This window comes from Amblyomma americanum, chromosome 7 (genome assembly GCF_052857255.1).
Source record: "Amblyomma americanum isolate KBUSLIRL-KWMA chromosome 7, ASM5285725v1, whole genome shotgun sequence".
Lineage (NCBI taxonomy): Eukaryota > Metazoa > Arthropoda > Arachnida > Ixodida > Ixodidae > Amblyomma > Amblyomma americanum.
In genome coordinates this window covers 81,022,904-81,043,618 of record NC_135503.1, presented here as the reverse complement: position 1 = coordinate 81,043,618, position 20,715 = coordinate 81,022,904, and the positions used below count along the sequence as shown (strand labels likewise).

The 20,715-nt window shown below is 46.1% G+C and overlaps 1 protein-coding gene across 1 annotated transcript in view; it reads left to right on the top strand.

Moving 5' to 3' along the window:
- LOC144097280 (sodium-coupled monocarboxylate transporter 1-like) overlaps positions 1-20,715 on the top strand; it is an 87,934-nt gene that overhangs the window by 63,457 nt on the left and 3,762 nt on the right. The window contains exons 10-14 of the mRNA XM_077630025.1: positions 6,673-6,782; positions 13,018-13,085; positions 14,714-14,800; positions 17,406-17,578; positions 18,264-18,367. Coding sequence (XP_077486151.1) covers positions 6,673-6,782; positions 13,018-13,085; positions 14,714-14,800; positions 17,406-17,578; positions 18,264-18,367 — 542 coding nt within the window. The remainder of the gene's footprint in view (positions 1-6,672; positions 6,783-13,017; positions 13,086-14,713; positions 14,801-17,405; positions 17,579-18,263; positions 18,368-20,715) is intronic.

Sequence of the window (20,715 nt, the reverse complement as noted above, 5' to 3'; positions counted from 1 at the left end):
TACTTTAGGTTGCGGTTAGCGAACTCAGTTTCTTTCAGGAAATCAGTATTTTTTTGCCCATGTAGGACACCGCCCACAAATACGCACGCGCGTATGACAACACCGGGAACGCTGTACGACTAATGACTCAAAAATAATTTTGAAACAAAAGTCTTGGAAGGCATTCAGCTGAAGGAGCTTAAGTCGTCGTTTTGAATCTCTGTTGCACGCTAACCTTCAACCTGACTAACACGTGAAAGCGATATGCAACGAGAAATCCTATGACACCACACAAAACGCTGTGAGGCAAACAGTTGCGTCCAAATTTTGGTACGAATATCCGGAAAACTGGCGCCACATAAAGGTCGGCCAGTTCCGAGTATATATACACGAACGATGTGCCTGGGTTTGTCGGAAGTGGTGGTGCTCCGCTTGCTGTGTGCCTCTTAGGGCCGCTTGATGACGTCACTTTTTTGGCTTGCCATCGCTGGGCTTTTTTATATCATCTGCATGTACACACACAGAACAGCCGCCGGCTTTTTTCGTAATAAGACTAGTAATGCTTTCGCATCATAATACGGTCACCTCGACCTTATGAAGCTGAACTGCCCGAAAGCTACATCTCAGGCAACCCGGCCGCGCTGGCCGCCCAACTGTTTGGTGGAAGGCCGTTTTCCCAAGCATTTCACCCCAGACTAGCCGAGCACCAGGCCGAGGAAAAACTTGTACCCTTTAGCAAACCGGTGGGTACCCGGCGGCACTGGGAACTGGGGATCGAGCCCAGCCCTTCCCGAATCCGAGGTGGATGCTCTACCCCAAGGCCACCGCTTCGGCGGCGGCATTGGTGGCGCTGCATGCTGCCCTCCAGTAAACACTCCAGTGGCGCTTCTTGGCTCATTGCAGGAAGGGTGCCTCGGTGCAGCTTCCTTGTACCGAGGCACCCTAAAGGAACTTCTACCAAGGCGCCCTAATTGTAACGTTGCTTGTAACTCGCGTGTACACTGTCAGAGGCCGACACTAAAGTTCTTTGCATACCAGTTGGAACAATTCAGTTCGCTATATCAGAGGTCAACCGACTAAGTTGGTTACATTGATGTCCTAACACGAAAGTTCTCTATATCTGAGGTGGCATACTTACGTTCGTTTTATCAGAGGCAACACACGAAAGTGAAATATATCCGAGGTTAACGCACGGAAGTTCGTTATATTGGAGCTTAACACACTGAACTTCGTTTATCCAAGGTGGCATACAAAGGTCTGGTACATCTTAGGTGACACACGAAACGCTGTTATATCCGATGTGGCATACTAAGGTTCGTTGTATCCAAGCTTGTATAGTATGCTCGTATAGGTAGTATTGTTGTGATCGGCGGCCCCGACAGCGGGAACAGACGAGCCCGGCAGGCGCCATCGAACTATGTTTGACCAAAGGTGCTGTCGTCCTGAGAAGAGGATTAGGAACGGCTCCTGGCGACGGCGAGCTGTGACGAAAGGCCTCTCATCCCTTCGTCCGGAGTATGGAATGCGGCCTTTCTCCCGAACTGCGCCCTCACGTGGACCGGGAGAAAGACGCGAACAAAGGCGCCGGACCCGCCTCGCTCGCTTGCACTTGCGCGGCCAGACAAAGCGGGGGCGGACACGGCTGATTCATCTTACCCTCTGGAATGCCCGGGGCCGTCAGGACGCATCTTTCCACGGAGGGAATCACCGCCTACAAAGCCAACGACCATATGCACATGATCAACCCGTCGGAAACCACATTCCAGGGAGCCTCTTTCCCATGGAGGGGGTCACCGCCTGCTAAGCCAACGACCTTATGCACCTGCTCAGCCGGTCGGAAACAGCTTTCCAGGACCTCAAGACGCCAGGATTCCTTATCGCCTGTGCACGTGTTTGTGGGAGCGGAGCGGTCACGGGGTTAGGGAAGAGACTATGAAGAGTGTGTCTGCCCATTGGACGCTTGATCAGCCACCGGTTTCCCTAGCTAGGTGCCTAGGGAATATCCACTGTATTTAAGCCGCGATTTGGCTGGTTTCACGGCACTTCATCTCTGACTTTTGGTCTCCCTGCTTCTCTTGTAAATATGTAAATAAACCTTCATGTTTACCAACCCTCCTGAAGGCTTCCCTCCGTCGTCTGCAGAGATCATCGTCATGCGGTGAAGACCTCGGTCCCGATACCAAAGCATATCAGTATATTAAGTTCATTGCCCGGTGGGCAGGTTGATATCTGCCACTGGTTACTGACAGACGGTGGTCGCCAGTTCCCCTTGCACTGACCCATCTAATGCTAACGGAATAATAGCTACAGTGAGCTACCTACCCAGAAGCGAAAAAAACGCCTTTTATCGCTGTAATTGAATGAAGTTCAAACACGTTCCGTACTATTCTCTTCACAAGCCTAGTAAACTTCAAGCGTTTGGTGTCCCGTTAGTTTGGCTGCAGTGACCGGAAAATTAACATCGCTTCATCTTTTTAGATTGAGGCGACGCAACCTGCGCCTTTAAAAATAAATATGGATTGGACCATATTAAGTTTATATACCGAAATGATCAAAAACTAGCCTCACCTAAATCACCCGGTACTAGTTAATGGCATTCATTCAGTTTTACACTTTGAAGCTTTCTAAGAAGTAAAAAATTCATTTATATCATAGTTTTTTTTTACCCTGTCTTCAGTCATGCATGATCAATATAGAGCTTTGAAGTTTCAAGGCGTTATTAAAATATAATGTTTTTACATTATACAACATCCTAGATACTCTCCGATTGTGCCTGTAGGGGGTCCAAGCCCAAGTTGTCGCCGCCAGGGTAGCTCTGACGTTAAAGATTTTAAGTTTATGAGAAACAACCATGTGGCTTGATTTTGCTACCACAAGAAAGATACCTAGTAGGCAAGATATGGCGGTGAGTTTTGAGAGGCGGGATGGTGTATCATGGCTGCCGAGGTAAAATTGGCAACGTGAGTAAAGTCCCTACGGACCGATGAGCCGCAACATGGTGGTTTGCCCCGTTTCTAAAATCTTACTTAAAGCTGAAGGATCAGGTACTTTTTAGAAGATATTAACAACTACTTGGTGGGGACGTTCCTGTTATTTGCATTAGGGAACTAGTTTTACTGCATCGCTGTATTTCGTGCGAACCTGCACCTTTAGCCAAGTGCCCGATGAACTATTCCACGGCTGCGCCATTTCAGGGGGTGCTGCTAGCTGCCCGATGCATTAAAATAAGGTGCCTTTCATCCAATAGTTTCGTGTAGGCAATATGTAGCTAAACATTGCACTGGTGGCGGCTAGCAGATGGACGAGCACTTAAATCCTGCAAAGAATTCGACTCTGAAAAGCGGCTAAAGGAGGACGACTCACGGGGGCAGCAGCCTAGATTGAAAGTTATTATACTTACTAAACAGCACTCTTTTCTTGTGCGATTTTGTCGTCCTCAACTTTATACCGGCAGGGGATGCGCATACTAAATTATCCCATGCAACGTTCTTGGACAAAATTTTTCAATTTTGGGAAACTGTAGGTACTGTTATGGAAATATTGAAGGTAATGGTCCATGCTTCCGATGCGTGTCAATACCTTTCTAAGAAAGTGTTTTCATCGCTCGCATCGAGCAGTTAATAATTGCATACAAAACCAATGGGAAACGCTTTTGGCGATAGCAAAAATGTTAATAGCAAAAAAAATGCAAGCCTGCCGACCGGAGATCTGCGGATATATCGATGGTTATAGCGAAGTCTCTCAATGTGCGAAAAAACTGCGCTCATAAACTCTTTCCCGTTCAAAAATGTTTTTTTTTTTCAGATTTATTGGGTGTGCTCATATTAACGGTCTGAACAGTACCCATTATCTGCTGCGACTTGTATGTGCCATGCGCGAACAACGAAATACCCCAATCAAAACGCTAGCGGCGAACATATGTTGCTGCTTCTTGGACGTTCGCGTGCATTTATGTCCCGGAGTCACCGCAGAAGTACACTTAAACAAACGCCGACTGTGAACGACTGCGGCTCACGAGCTCTGCACTTCCACTCACCTGAACTGACCACCGCCGACAGGTATTTGTATTGCTGTCGGTATTCCTGCGTTTATGAAACGCGTCTCCAATCAGTATAATTTTGCTTACTAACGTAGCCATTCCTTCCGCCCTATACATACGCAAGACGCATGAAAGTACTCTACTACTAGTAGGGGAAGTTTCTAGTTTATGCAAGGTCAAATATCGAGCGCCTAATGCGGTCCAAGTGAAAGCCGTGAAAGGCTGCTTGCAAGCCTCAACACAGCAATTAACACAGCTTGAATGAAAGCCGTGTTGTCTAATGCATCTATTTTCATCTTTAATCTGGAGCCCAAAAACACAAGCAGGTGAAGAACTTACGACGTTGTAAACAGTACCGGGATGTGTTTTGCGCCCTTGCACAGATGCCCTCAAACTTTAACCCAGCATGCAAATCACATTAAATTGTTCGCGTTGTAACACTTTATCACGACTTGCTCTGGCCGAAGAAGCGCAGGCGGTACATCCGGCGGACCGATATAATGCTTTTCATATTTGCATTGTCGGCTGCCCGGAAGAAGCAAGGCGGCTTTCAGCAATGCGCGTCACTAGTGCAAAGAAAAAAAATTCACAGCCAAGGGGAGTGCGTAGCACGGTGTTCATGCGATCTACTCCGATTCTTGAAAAAGCAGAAAGTGCGGGGAACACCGCGTGTCGCAAGAGTATACCAGAAAAACTCGTTTCGTAAGGTTTATTTTATTATTTATTAATAATTTGGGAAAACTGTACTAGTCGAAAAAGGCAGTGACATGGTTTCCGCCACAATACTCATTTTCGACACAATCGTCACTCACAAGTTTCAGGAAAAATTTGACATCACGTATGCATGAAAGCATGACAAAAGAGCCAAACATAATTTACAGTCGATATAACTGGCATCAGAGACAAGGACGCATAGTGAGCATAAATCGCGAACAGTGCCGTAGTAATGCTGACAATTGCAAACAACAATTTAGCGCATCTAATCAGTACGTTCTCGTAATTCGATGATAAATGTATTCGCACTGAAAATGATGTAAGTGTAATTTAGCAAGAAGCAGAACCTGCTTCAAACAAAACTGCGAGACGAATTCCAATGAGAGAGCCTTGTATACAACTGTTGTATGTGCCCCTACGCCTAATATGCTAAGGAGCAGTGCTTTTCCCGGTCGTTCATAAAGAAATCATCAAAAGTATTGCATGCTTGCCTAGGATATACCCTTTAAAGGAGGCTCTGAATGGACGCCATGTTGGAATGAGTGATTAAATCAGTTAGACGCGGCTAGCGTGCCTTCCTTCTGCATTTGTGGTGCCGAAAGCCGGGAACGTTACCGTGAGCTCCGCCATCGACCTCTCCTGGAGGTACGCAGGAATAACGCCATCGAAGCCTCCAAGAAAGCTACCAGTAGCTCCGCCAGTAAACCCCCCAGAAGAGGAACGCCCTTCCGACACCAGCCGCGTCTAACTGATTTAACCACTCATGCCAACTTGGCCTCCACTCAGACATTCCTTCACGCTCCTCGCCCCCTCCTTCCCCCTCTTTCTTTCCTAGGCGTCAGGCGCCAATCTTCAATACCCCTGGCGTCTCACTTTCTGTCTGCCGCAAGGCCCCGCCCTGATGTGATCTGCAGATCGCCATATCTCCCTCCAAGCCTCTGCGGTGGCTCAGTGGTTACGGCGCTCGGCTGCCCACCCGGAAGACGCGAGTTCGTTCCTGGCCGCGGCGGTCGAATTTCGATGGAGGCGGAATTCTAGAGGTCCGTGTACTCTGCGATGCCAGTACACGTTAAAGAACCCCAGGTGGTCGAAATTTCCGGAGCCCTTCACTACGGCGTACCTTGAGTCGCTTCGGGACGTTAAACCTCTATAAACCAAACCAAACCCTATCTCCCTCCGCTTATCCTTTGAGGCGACTACACATTTCTCGCAGCACATTCGAGGCAGCCATAAACGCCGAACTGGTTGTTGCGCGACAAATCAGATATGCGTTCGTTTTGCTCCGATGTTCTTGCTGACACAGTCCCACTGTCACAACATTAACGATTCCTCAATAGTTAGTCTTCCCCACATCACAGCTTTGCTGCGATGGAGAAACTTTTCTGTAATATTTTTGGGAAGAACATGTAGTAACACTTGACATTTTTGCTGAAACAACACAACTTTCTTCAGTATCATCCTGTCCGTTGCGACGACAGAACTACACAAAATACAACAGTGCTACAGAAAAATGCTACAAAACTACAGAAAGATCTGTCGTTAAGACACAGCGACAAAAGATTCTGTGTTATGTTGGGCACGATTCTGTCTTTTTTTTCCGCTAGGTATGACCACTTTACCATCCCGAGTGACGCAAAACTCGCGTCCATTGACAGAAATAAAAATCAGCTTGTGTTCAGTAGTCTGTTTCGTATGGAGCTAGAGCTTCCACTTCACAAAGCGCTCGAACACTGCACGTCGTGCCGTCATTTGTATTTCGGATTTGCACTCTTTACCTTATGCACGGATTTTCTTTTCACGTGGTCTTACAATTTTCTGCCAGTAAGCAGGCCTGCATTCCGCAAAAAGCTTTTGCACGGACTGCTAAACACGACTGTTCTCATGGGCCGGTTTTAATCACGCTGACTCAATGATTGGGGTTGCTTTGCTTTCTCCTCTAGCACAGTCTCCTCCACATTAAACTCGCAAGCGGCTATCTTGTACGTGGACGTAATTGCCTATCGATACAAGAATTCAGAGAAGCATATCCTGTGGATTACACGTGGAACAGGTAAGATAGTTTGCTTTCGTGAGTACAGTACGCTAAATTTAAATGTTTTAGTTTTTAGATGTACACGTGTGCAGTAGTCCGCATACCTGTAGAGATCGCTCAAACACCTCTCTCTGTTGTGCAGCTATGGCCATCGTCTGCTGCTTTTTTGTCGGGACTGACATAGCTTTTGAAGACATGAGAAGTTAAACACGATCTATGTGAATGCGCATGCATGATAAGGCTTTGTTTCGAGCCCTAGGTCATTCGTAAATGGCGCGTCTACTCTCTGTGCACTGTTCGACCACTGCAGACGATTGTACACGGTGTGTCGGAGTTTCTTGCCATGAATTCGGTTTTTAAGCAGTATATCTTGGCAATTAAGACACCTGAGGAGCGCGCAAGCTTCTCACAGGTAACAATCACTACATGCCTTCCCCATACCGAGATTGTCAGATTTTAGGATGTCCTAAATGCTCCACTACATGGCTCAAAGGCAGACCCAATGGTCTGAGAACTTATGGCGTACCCGGTCCATATCTTGAAGATGTGAAACAGGCGTAGTGTGCTTGGAAGCCGCGCGAATGTTATGGAACTCTCTAGCAGTTATACCTGTCCTGCTGTGCGCGCAGTTCTTGCATATGAAGCAAGTAATGAATACTTACTTGAACAAACTGTACTCCGCTGAGTCCTGAAAGCTTGCAGGCCACTCAAGAATAGCAATGAAAAGCCCCTGAGTTGGTAGCCCTGTTCTAAATGAAGAAATATTTTAGAGGAGTACAGACAGAAAGTTTCTAACGCATAAAACGATATTTCTTATTTAATGGGCGTAAGATGACATCCAGCAAGTTGCAGTCGCAGGCATTGAATGTTAAGAACTACATATTGCCACAGTGCTGACATTCTTCGAGCGTCGCCATGCGGCCGAACGGCGTGGCTGGGCCCGTGTGGAAGCGAAGAAGACGTTCCTGTTAGGACGTGCGCTGCTGGCCTTCTGCGCTTGCGTGCTGTTTTCGAGGCCATTCATTCCGCAGGTCTGTCTCTGAAGCCTGAAAAGTTCCACTTCGCATTTAGGGAGCTCAAGTTTCCTGGCCATATTGTGAGCGCTCAGGGCGTTAGCCCTCACCCAGAAAAAACGGCCGCTGTTGCTGCATTTCCCCAGCCAACAGATAAACGAAGCTTGCGCCGTTTTCTGGGGCATTGCGCCTATTATTGGAGGTTCGTTGAAAACTTCTCCAAGCTCGCAGAGCTGCTGACTCGCCTGACAAAAGACTCCGAACCCTTCTTCTGGGGCCAGGATCAGGAAACAGCTTTCACAGAACTTAAGGCCCGCCTCCAATCTACGGCTATCCTTGGCCACTTCGACGAGAAAGCCGCCACGGAACTGCACACAGATGCCAGCAATATTGGCCTCGGTGCGGTGCTTGTGCAGTGGCAAGACGGTGTGGAATGCGTGCTCGCATACGCAAGTCGCACTTTGTCGCGTGCCGAAATGAATTATTCCACCACGGAAAAGGAGTGTCTCGCTGTTGTGTGGGCAATCACCAAATTTCGTCCCTACCTGTACGGCCGCCCGTTTCGAGTCGTCAGCGATAATCACTCCTTGTGTTGGCTTGCGAACCTCAAAGACCCATCGGGGCGCCTTGCACGGTGGAGCCTTCGGTTGCAAGAGTTCGACATCACTATCGTGTATAAGTCGGGTCAGCAACATAGCGATGCAGACTGTCTCTCCCGAGCTCCTCTTCCGTGCCCACCAGAAGAGCCGGACGACGATTCTGCTTTCCTCGACGCTGTCACCACATCCGACCTTGCCCACCACCAGAGGGCCGACTGCGAACTGCTGCCTCTAATTGAGTACCTCGAAGGAACCGCTCCGTCTCTGCCCCGAATCTTCTCTCGCGGACTTTCGTCGCTTTGCTTAATAAATGGAGTCCTCTACAAGAAAAACTATGGCCCGACCGAAACTGCGTATCACCTCATTTTCCCAACCGCGCTTCGTCAGGAAGTTCTCGCTGCATGCACGACCTTTCTTCTGGCCACTTTGGTTTTTTGAGAACATTGGGACGCCTCCACCACAAGTACTACTGGCCTCAACTTGCAGCGGTCGTCCAACGCTACGTTAGAACCTGTCCGGAGTGTAAACGACGGAAGATACCGCCGACAAAACCGGTTGGCCTTCTAGAGCCAATTGATCCACCGCGAATCCCATTTCAGCAAGTCGGCATGGACTTACTGGGCCCATTCCCAGGGTCCTCCATGGGTAACCGGTATATTGTTGTTGCCACGGACTACCTCAGCCGCTACAGTGAAACCAAGGCTCTTCCCCGTGGCACCGCGGCTGCAATTGCACAGTTCTTTGTTCACCACATTGTGCTTCGCCACGGTGCCCCCGCGGTTGCATTAACTGACCGGTGAACCGCGTTTGCCTCGGCTCTTATACATGAGGTCCTGCGCCTCAGTGGCACCAGTCATAGAAAAACGACTGCTTAACATCCTCAAACGAATGGTCTGACTGAGAGGCTGAACAAGACCATTACTGATATGATGTCTATGTATGTCGACGCTGACCATCGCAACTCGGACGAAAGACTCCCTTACGTCACGTTTGCGTACAACACCGCCCTCCAAGAAACGACGCGCTTCACTCCCTTCCGTTTGGTGTATGGCTGGGACGCCCTGACCATGCTGGACGCCATGCTGCTCCCATATTGTGCCCCTTTGTCTGTCACCGGCGCTGACCAATTCATTCGTGATGCAGAAGCCGCTCGCCACCTTGCTAGAAAACGGATCCGACACTAGCAGAAAACTGACGCCCGGCGTTACAACCTCCGCCACAGGGAGGCGATTTACCAACCCGGCGAGCACGTCTGGGTATGTAGTCCTATACGTTTGCGCGGGCGCTCTGAAAATATTCTGCGCCGCTACTTCGGCCCCTACGAAGTGCTACGTCAACTCAGCGAGGTGAACTATGAAGTGTTCCCTCAAGGAGTCGCCCGCTCTTCTCGACCGTCCAAGTCTGAAGTCGTCCACGTGCCCCGCATGACACCGCATTACGCCCGTTAGCCATTGTCGGAGTTCACATTCAGTGCCGCCGCCACACGCACCTTCGCACTTTCGGTGCCTCAATTCTGTTTTTCCCCCTTGCCGGAGGCATCGAGGCGATGCTTCTTGAAGGGGGGGGGGGGGGGGGGGGGCAATGCCACACTGCTCACATTCTGCGAGCGCCGCCATGCGGCCGAACGGCATAGCTGGGCTCGTGTGGAAGCGAAGAAGACGACGTTCCCGCTAGGACGTGCGCTGCGGGTCTTCTGTGCCTATGGATTAAAAGCCCCCTTTCGTGTCGCCCTACGTTTGTCGGCGACAATATAATATTTACTGCATTCGAATCACTGCGAAAGCACGGATTGTGCTACGTAAAAGACGACGATGAGCGGGCAGTGGCGCGTGGTGGAGTGGTCTCGCTAGGCCAGCTGAGAACAGTCAAGAGAACAGACGCCAGAAGATCCTGCTCGGGGTTGGTACCAATGAGATTAGTGCTTACGCACTGACATGATTTTTAATGTTGTCCAAGGAGCCTCTAGGCATTTGCACCCGCACCGAGTGACTCCAAGGTGCACTTGCCCCAGTAACATGTTGTGACGCATTGGAATCCAGTGGTGGCTCACAATAACAATCAGTGCTTGCTGGCGACGCCGACGTCATCAAAAGTGCCGTAGTCGATGTCACCCGGTCGGCTATGACGTCAATGTGCACTGCAGCACTGACGCCGATCGAGACATAAACTCCCAGTAGAAAATCGTTTGTAATTATGTACACGGCGCACTGAAGTTTTGAGGTTGTTTTCATGTTTATAAGCTGCGTGAGTATCTTTGAAGGCAATAGAACGGTCACGGAAAAACTGTGTGACTGTACCCTTTTAAGCTAAATTACTTTTTATTTATAGATCTATTAGTATGAAAACAGTAATCCGGTGGTTCTGATCTGAGCAAAATCGTCGAATGTTTGTCTGCCTGTCTCTCCGTCCGGCGCCAACCTGGATAGCACAAATTCCACCGGTCCAGCCCCTGCCATCTAACGGCGTGCTTTCGCACTGTATACGAACATTGTAACATTCTCTCTCACTTTTTTACTCATTTCACCTCTCAGAGCCAGAACCACGACAGTGGGGAATGGTAAATATACAAAACATGAGTAGAAAATATAGAGTTGGTTACATTATTGTTAAATAGTGCCTGAATATACTAAAATGTTAGCTAATGCTTCGTAGAACTGCTCATAATTATTTATGGCAAGTTGTGCGGTAATGTGGTTCCAGTCGAAGGAGGTTCGCGGCAAGAATGATTACGAGAAGCATTTAGTGTTGCATGGTACAATGCCAACTTTGTTATGATGATCATTGCAGTAGGATACATAAAAACGGCTAAGAGATAAGGTGATCATGTAGAGCAGATGACTGTACAATTTGTGGAAAAGCGTAATACAGAACACTTCTCTATGCGATGTCACTGATGAGAGGCAGAGATTAGACTTTAGTCGCTCTGCGGTTGTAGTTGGGAATAATAAAACGTACTGAGTTATTTTGAATCATCTCGAGATAACTAATTAAGTTCTCTTGAGTAGGGTGTCATACCGATGTCGCGTACCCAGTTTTAGATTGTATATCTTTTGAGTGGTCACTCTTCTGTATGTTCCTGCAATTCAAGACTTGCATTTTGGTTAAACGGCATCAAGTACTCGTTTCATAACTAAGAAGTAATGCCAGCAACACTTTTTCAAACCCTTATGTAAACAACGTGCGGTTGACTACACCTTTCATTTCTCTTCCGCGGATTACAGGATTGTGCATAGGACGAAGCGCTAGTGTTTTACAGCGCTTTTTTTACGGTTTCCCGCATCCTCCTAGAAAGGCGAAGCATTCCACTTCTGTGGCCAGTCGAGCACCGATGCTCTTCAGTGCTTCTCGGCGTGAATTCTCGCGGCAAGGTTTTCATGTGATGTTGGGTTGACATGGTGGCGAGCACTATAATTATGGAGAAAAAAGAACTAAGTAGGGAGCGTCGCGTCACTCGGTCGTATTCCGCAAGACAAACCGTCTTCAAGTTGTCTCCTTTCCACTTCGCCTCTCGGGAAGCTCCGAAGCCAACCCCACGCGACGGCCGACTTTCACCCTTTATTTTTTTATCACTAGGCTTCAAAACTATCACATGACGTTCTCTGCTCAGCTTGTCTTGCCCCGTGACTGTAATACTTGGGCAGTGTTGCAGTAGGTGACCATGGGCACAACGTACTCGGAGACATGGCGTCCGTAACTAGGTCAGACACATCACGAGCGTCATTCCTGCGTTTCCAACTCTGGCACCGCTCACCCAAGCATACATGGTGCATGTTCTTTTTTTCTTTTAATGCTAGTTTGTGTTTTATTTTTCTGTGTGTGTGAGAATAAACGGCCTCAAGCCTACCCTTGCGGCAACTTCATTCGTTTGCTTTAACTTTCGCAATATTTCACTTCCCTAGCGTTCTACTCTGTTATCTAATAAAGAATCGCTCAAAGTAGGACAATATTGTTCGGCGTTTTTTCCTGACCAAACGAAAGCCCTGTCACGGCTGTATCACAAAGGGATTCCGACGACAACTGCAGCTTTCTTCCCTGTGGACGATGCAGTGTCCGGAGCTCGTTGCGCCTGCTCGAGTAGCTTCGGTGGCCGCATGCACTGAGTGTCATATTGTACCTTCCCGCAAGCTAGCGGCGATGAGAGGAAAGAGAAAAGGTGAATAAATTAAGTGCTGATTTGTGCACCCTTTATGATCTAAATACCGTACACCAAGAAGCGGAGCGTGAGAACCAATAGCATTTGCAAATAAAAACATAAAACATGAACACATCAATAACCGCATATTTAGAATGTATATACAGCACATAAAAGAGCGAAACCCGCTATCTGGCTACACGCTGACAAATATGGAACGTGGTCTTAACAAGGTGTGGTGGCTCATAGCTACTGCTCACAACAAAAACGTGACATAATAAACATAAAATATAAGTATACCCGAATATACAGCATTAAAGGCGGCAAGTTAAAGATATTTTAAATCTTTCTCCGAGCACAACAGGACTGCATCCATACAGACGGTCGTGTACTGAGAGGAGCTTTTCTGAAATTAGCGAAGGCAAACGTCCTTAAGGCCTAGGTTACTGTAAACATCGGAGGCTATGAACAGAACTGAGTTCTTTTTATTGACTTGTTCTGTTTTTCAGTGATAAGCTTAGGCATCTTCATGACCATCTACAGCACACTCTGGGCGCACGTTGGTTCTGTGACCAGGGTAAGCCAACTGAGGAATTTTTCTGCGTCTCCTTGCGATGCTCTGACTTCTCAGCGTTTAAAAGTCAGTTTTTCTGTGCATTTGGAAACACAAACTAAGAAAAATGCAGTAGAATCCACTGCCTTGACAATAAATCACTTGAAACGAATTGGCTGAAAGTTCTTTTATGGATTTCAACACATGAAAATTCTCCGTATTTGGATCAACAAATGGTTGTTGTTGACTGACACAATGCATCCGAAATAGACCGCGTGACCAGTCGGGTTTACGGCGTAAACAGCATACGCTCTCCATGTGCCATGCAGCCGCGGTGGCTCAGTGGTTAGGGCGCTCGGCTACTGGTCCGGAGTATCCTGGTACGAACCCGACCGCGGCGGCCGCATTTCGATGGAGGCGAAACGCTAGGGCGCCCGTGTGCTGTGCGATGTCAGTGCACGTTAAAGATCTCCAGGTGGTCGAAATTATTCCCGAGCCCTCCACTACGGCACATCTTTCTTCCTTTCTTCTTTCACAACCTCCTTCATCCCTGCACTTACGGCGCGTTTCAGGTGTCCACCAAGACGTGAGACAGATACTGAGCCATTTCCGTCCCCCAAAAACCAATTTTCAATTTCAGGTTTTTTTCATTTGCTCTCGTTAAGCTCTTCCGGTGCGTACCTTCTTGTCAAAAAGAAAAATGCTAAAAGTAAAATAAAAATGCAAATCTCTCTGACCAGTTATATAAAGGGTGAACGCTGAGCTCGATATATTAAAACAAACCTCAAACAATCAGACGAAAACGCATAGCTCTGAGAAATGATGCGACCGCAAAAGAAATCATACGTACCACTTGACAGCAAAGCAGTAAAGCAGTTATTTTTGACCACTAACAATAGCATCAATCGCAATCACTCTTCGGGAGTCAGTTTTGCATGGTAGAAATACTGCGTTGAGTACAGAGATGAAGACATAAATGCACTAGAATACGAAGTGAAGCTTTGTTCTGGCCAAAAGTCAATACAAGCAGCACTGAGCGCAGCGCAGCGAGCTACGGAAAGACAAATGATAGGCGGGACGTTAAGACACGAAAAGAAAGCAGACTGGGTGAGGAAACAAACGCGTGTTAATGACGTCCTAGACGAAATCCTGAAAAAGAAATGGGCGCGGGAACGGGTTCTAATGCAACGGCGAGGTAAAGAATCATATTTGAGCTTAGCTTGCAAGATGCTACATAGCGCCAAATTTTTCGCCGCTGTGGTCGTTCATTGATTACTCGCGCAAACCGACAATTGAGCAGAACCTGCGCAAGGAGGTGTGATAAGGTAGCGATTTGAGATATATATTTACTGGTACGGCTTGCGTGCGCTAACTCGCTCGCCCAGAAAGCCTGCCATCGCGCTAGTCAAGAGCGGTCGTTTGCGGCACTCACACCAGTACATTCATTACTCTTGAGAAAATACATTTCTTGAATCTGTGTTCTGAGCGACGAGGTTCTTTTAGAGTTAAAGTGTAGCTTTTGTACTCTTCCTACTTTACTGTGTGAACCCTAAAGACCGCCCGTTCCTTAATTTACTTTATATTTAGCTAGCAACTTTGCCCAGGCTCTTAAAGCTTTTTGTAAACAATTTTTTCTCGACCATATTTTTCAGGCGTTCTTGATGGTGTACAACGGCATCACAGCACCGTTCGTTGGATTGTGTCTCCTGGCAGTCTTGTTTCCTTTTGTTCACTCTAAGGTAAGCGAGAGTGTAGCAGAGGATAATGCACCGCTTATACATTGTTTGCACACTGTTAAAGACGATGACGCTTATTTCTGGTTAAATCTGAGATCCTAGAGTGCTGGAAGAGACAGCGGTGAAGTCAGTCGTGCTGTGTGACGATATATTGCATGTGGGGTTTAACATTTGACAGTTGCACGCGGGCTATGAGGGATGCTGAAGTGGAGGGCTTCAGATTAATTTCTAGCTGCGGGGACTCTTTAGCGTTAAACATCATCGCATAGCACAAGGCGTGATTGCATTCCGGCCCCATTGAAATGCGGCCACCAATGCCGGGAACCGATCCCCCTATCCTGAGACTTGTAAGCGGCCACGAAACCCTCGGTGAAATTACCCAAGCGCTATCGCTGTTCAAATCATTATATAGGGCACGCTGTGGATATTACCGCTAGTTCAGTGTTCTCCCTCAATGCGCAATTGATAATGCTGAGAAATCATTATACTGGATTTCGTCATATGCTGCTGATTGATAGTGATGGTAATTAGCTTCTTGAAAAGGAGGCAGCTACCGAGATATTACTACCCCGGATACAAAACAAGCAAAGGCGCCAAGAAATTGTTATTTGAAGATCAACGTATGAACGACCGCGCTTGTGCACATAATAAAGGGGAAAACTTGCACTATAAAAAGTTTCAATTCGTGGATGTTGAAATTGTGCTCATTGGCCTGTGAGGTTTCAATAGATGATAAATTTCTTTTTTAGAGTGGGAGCTACGCGTGCCGCCGGTTTTATTAGTATTTTATTTGATGCATCATTGTTAAAGCAAAGGCCGGGTCTAAAGACATACGAATGCATGACAGAGGTCTCCGCTCCATCATGTACAAAACCAACAGCACAAGCATTATAATTCAATCATTTAAAGTAAGGAAACCTATCACACAAAAATGTACGGCAGGAGCTGCTGACGCTTTAAGGACAGAGCTTTGCAAACAAACCAGAAATCATGTGCACGTTATACAGACATTACTGAATTGCTAAGTGCAAGCACTTAGCATGCCTGTAAACCTTTCCGTACCTGAGCTAAAGTAATCCAAAATAAAAGAAACTGCGTCGTCACAAATTCATACTGTATAATAAAATAGAGAATAACGAGCACTAAAACAAAATTGGCAAGCTTGAATTGGCAGTAAAAGTTAACAGCAAGAACAACTCAAGTTCCTATATATCAGCAATATTGAAAACACCAAGAAGAGTGTAGCCTAGGCCTGAAAACAAATAGTTTACATAAGCTATACTTTCTTATGATTTTCTGAATACTTTCTATAGCAAATAAGCTTATTTAAATTTATTAAATGCATCTACTGCATCTACATGTAATTGTTTTTTGTTTTGATGTTGGCGATGAGTTGTGTGGGGTGCCTAAGATTATACCTACAAATATTTGTATCATGCGGTTGAATGTCCATTTCTTTTGCGTATTCCTTGCGAATTTCTTAAATATACCTGGTGCGCAGAGCATAAAATATTGTTCAAAATAACGCGGATGATCGTATGTTCGCCTAGAGGCCTTGACAATTTGAGCACAGACATAGAACGCTTTTTTCTAAGATTCTAAATTTACGGTGGTAGGAATTGTCTGTTGTGCCTCATACAATGTCCCATAAAAATGCTTAACGAAAATAAGATGTTGTGTAGCAGCTTTTTTGAACTACAATGGAATTAATTGTTCTGTTCTATAAATGAAGCCTGTGTTCCTAGAAAACTCTTTGCGCAGGTAAGTTATGTGTGTGTTCCAAGATATTTCTTGCAATTAGACGCCTAGCAACATTTATTCCCCTACAGCAAGAGATCACAGCGCCATTGTACTTATTATACTTATCTTCACTTCTACCATTTTTACCAGGCTTAAACAGGATCTGAGCTGTATTTAACTGCGGCTCGGTATTTCTAACCACTGTAACAAATTTAGGCAGCTACTTAAACTACAGTTTTCTTGGCTAATGTCACTACAAGCAAAAAAACCACACTGGTGTCATCCCTATACGCTACCAATTCTTGTAAGCCACATATATGTATATGCTTTTCGTATGACAAGAAATGATAATGACCTAACTTCGGCCCTCGCAGCACACCTTTCTATAGCTGACGTGTTCCAGTTGATAGATCTAGGGTTTTTAAAAGTTATCATCAGTTACATAAGTAGCTGGTAATTAGTTCACTAGGCACTGTACGTATACACATATTTTTTTTCTAATTTTAAGAGCAGAATGCCATGATCTGTGGACTCCAGATCTTTTCAAATCTTAGAATCAGCTGATTGTAAGCATTCTTTGTTCAATATTTTCAATTAGTTCATCCTACATGCTTATGTGTGCCTGGCGAGGAGATTTATTTTTCTATAAATAGTACTGCCAAGAAAACGCGTTACGGCTATGAAGAAATTCAACTGCCTGGGAGAGCTGACATCCACTTCCTGAAGTTCGCGTTTGCCCGCTGAATTCCCACCGGAATTCAGGGGGTGTTAAAACGGACACTTCAACCATTTTTTATGTGGCACGCATATAAATGATTCAATAGCAAATAAATTCAGTGATTGCAGGTCTATTCATGTTTGCACGCAGGGGGCCGGTGTGGCGACACTTTCTGTGGTTGTATACCAAGTTTGCCATATCGCCACAATTGTTCGAAGTAGAAGACAACCTCCCAGAATGGAATCCTCTCTCGACTACTGCCCTGGGAATGGAAGCGCTATAGCGCTAACACGCAACATTACATTTCCTCTTCCGTCCACGGAGTAAGTGTGCTTTGTTGACGAGTGACGCTACGGCAACTAAAAACTGAATATTATTAATACTAGCTAAATACTAATGCTACCGTACGACGTCGGCATGGAGCCTGTGTTTACAGGAAGAAGTAAATTATTGAATGGTTTAGAGGTTGCGCCATTTGCGACTTTTATGTGTAGCCAGAAAAAGCGTTATGTTCAATTTTAAGTCTATCGCTGTCGGTCTCCGGGATGTACTTTATACACAAAAAATGTGATATATGCCGTGGATATCGAAAACATACAGGATTTTGCTTTTCCGTGGCCACCCGAGGCGTGATGATTGCACTAAACGCTCACTTGAAGAGGCTTGCATATTTTCTGAGATTTTGCAAGTCTGCACCGACTTTAACATACAACTGCGACGGCCAATTTTTATACAAAATGAATCTGCATGCGCTGACAAGTGATAACAGGCATCAAATTAAGCGTATTCCTCGGCTTTTTCATCTTAAGAGCGTTAGCTCTTACTCATCACGTTTCGAGATTTTTTGGAGTATAGCTTGGTGGCTTGTATTTCTTAGAAAAATTTCTACATTCATTGTTGTCAAGTCTTTTTTATACAAAAAACAGCAATTTTCATTTATGAAGCATGATCGAGTTGAAACATAATAGGAAAATGCCCTGTTTATTTATGCCGTGATCCTTGGTGCAGGTCACAAGAAACCTTCATACTGTTCCGCATCTCCTACTTGTGGGCCAGTTTCTTTGCCATTTTCGCAACCATTATGATTGGAGTACTGGTCAGTGCAGCAAGTGGTAAGAAATATGTTCAACGTGAGCATACTTCAGTAGAACCTGTAATTATAGGTAGACCTCTACTGTTTGCTTCGCGTTTATTACAGGTAGGTGCCGGTACATTAAATAAAACTTGCTACTTCACTGCACCGCGGATTAATATGGTCGCCTTTAAAGCGTTAGCTCTTGTTAGCTCATTCCCCAGTTTTGAGTCGTCGTCGTCAGCTTCAGCAGCGCCACCTGTCACCTGCATCACTTGACAGGTGGATAAGTGAAGAGGGGAGAAGCGCCCTGTCCAACTGCGGGGGATCGGACAGAGACGGAAAGTGGGAGAGAGAACAGGCGGGTGGCCTCGGCTGCGAGATGTGGTTGCTTTGATACCCACCACCGTACAAGGATGCGTGCAAGCGTCCTCGGCCGGGAGTCCGGTTTCCTTATGGGCGCTCTTGGAAGACGCTCCGCAAACCGCGCTGCTGCCTGACCCGCTTTCGAAAATCTCAGCCTTCAAATGTGATTTGTGTTGCGCCTTCAGACAAGAATTCAAGTCCGTATGCGCTGTAGCCAGCGCGTATAAACAGACGTGCAGGTTAACTGTCACTGCTGCGAGATATTTTTTGAAGAATGTTCCCTTCAGAGCATCAGTGCAGTCATGGATAACCCTCCAGGTGTTACATTTTTGCGAGAAAAAGAACAGAATGTGTTTGTGAAATAGTCCTTGTCGTCACGTCATAGCTAACGCTCAAGCATTCACGTCACACACTCGTAACCATTCTGGGTTTTTTAAATGTTTTTCTAACAAAATATCTGATTAAATAGAATTCTGAATAAATAAAATTGCTCATTCGGTTTATTCCCATTTCAGACACTTTTTCTCTTTGAACTCATGAAACTTCTTCTGTTTTTCCTTCGTTAATTTATAGCAGTTTCTCCTTACTCCTTCCTACTCGTCGGTGATCACCAAAATAATCATCGTGATCAGCCTTACACGCGTACTAGGGACAGGCCTCTCACATACCCCTCTTCTTAACACTCTCCTGCGCCAGCTGCGACCGCTTTGTGTCAGTTAACTTTAATCTCATCCGCCCCTTGCCTTTCTGCCGCCCCCAGTAACGTTTGCCTTCTCTTGAAATCTAGTTCATTACCCCTAACAACCATCAGTTGTCTTGCCTGCAGATTTCATGTCCTGCCAATCCCGATTTCTTCTTCTTCGTTTAGAATAGCCTGCCATAAACCAGCGTTAGTTCCTTGACCCACTCTGCCCTCTATCTTAATGCTACACCAATTATTTCTCTTTCCTTAGCTCACTTCGCTGCCCTTAGGTCAAGTTCAGCCTTTTTGAGCAGCCTCATGTCTCAACCATAACCGTTTGTACCGCTATGATGCAGCTGTTATATATTTCCCTCCTGAGGGATATTGATAAGCTGATATTCATCACAAGAATATGGCTGCGAAATGCACTTTGCGCTATTCTTATTCTCCTATTTATTTCATTCTCGTGGTTTGTGTCTGCTGTCACTACCTGCCCTATGCATATTTATTCTTTTATTACTTGCACTGCTTTGCTGCCTGTGCTGAAGTGGTGTTCCCTTCAGAGGCTGTTGAAGAATTCTTTAGTTTTCTGCACAATATATTAAGGCCCAGCAATCCACTATGCATGCCTAAGTCATTGATCACGTTTTGCAATTCGTCCCCTCAGTTAGCAATTCAGTGTAATCAGCAAATCCCAGATTGATAAGGCATTCTGCATTAATTGTAATCTTCAATTCTTACCATTCGAAATCACCGAATACCTATTGCAAACACGCGGTGAATGGTACAAGAGTGATCGTGACTACCAACCTGTTCGTCGATATTAATGAACGGCAAAGTGCAGGAATTGGCGAAGCACTACTCACTGCGTGGGTTTGTGTTTTCTGTTCTGCCCGCTGCCACGTATTTCAACCAGGGACGACTAGCGAGAAGAATTTGCCGCGATCATTGCCTAAGTCTACGTGGTTGCAGGGAAAGTTAAGAATCCAGTTCAAGCTTTGTTCAGCCAAAGTGGACTGTGTAATGAAAGCAGCAGAAGCATGCACTTAAATGACTGGCATGAACTTGCATCTCGAACGCGGCTTTAACAACTCCGGCGTTTGTCAACTCAACCGGACTACTAGGTGTATTCACTTACAAATTAGTTGGCTCGTCTTACAGGTCGACACCCATATTTCGGGAACTGAGAAACAAAAATAAATTTAAGTTTGTAATGTCATATAGGTAAGCCAACGGAAGCTTGAGCCGCCAACATGTGATTAAAATAACGGCACATAGTATCGCCTATCGCTGATGCAGCAGCATCATGAGAAATGCTTTACCGAGAACAGCGCTGGATT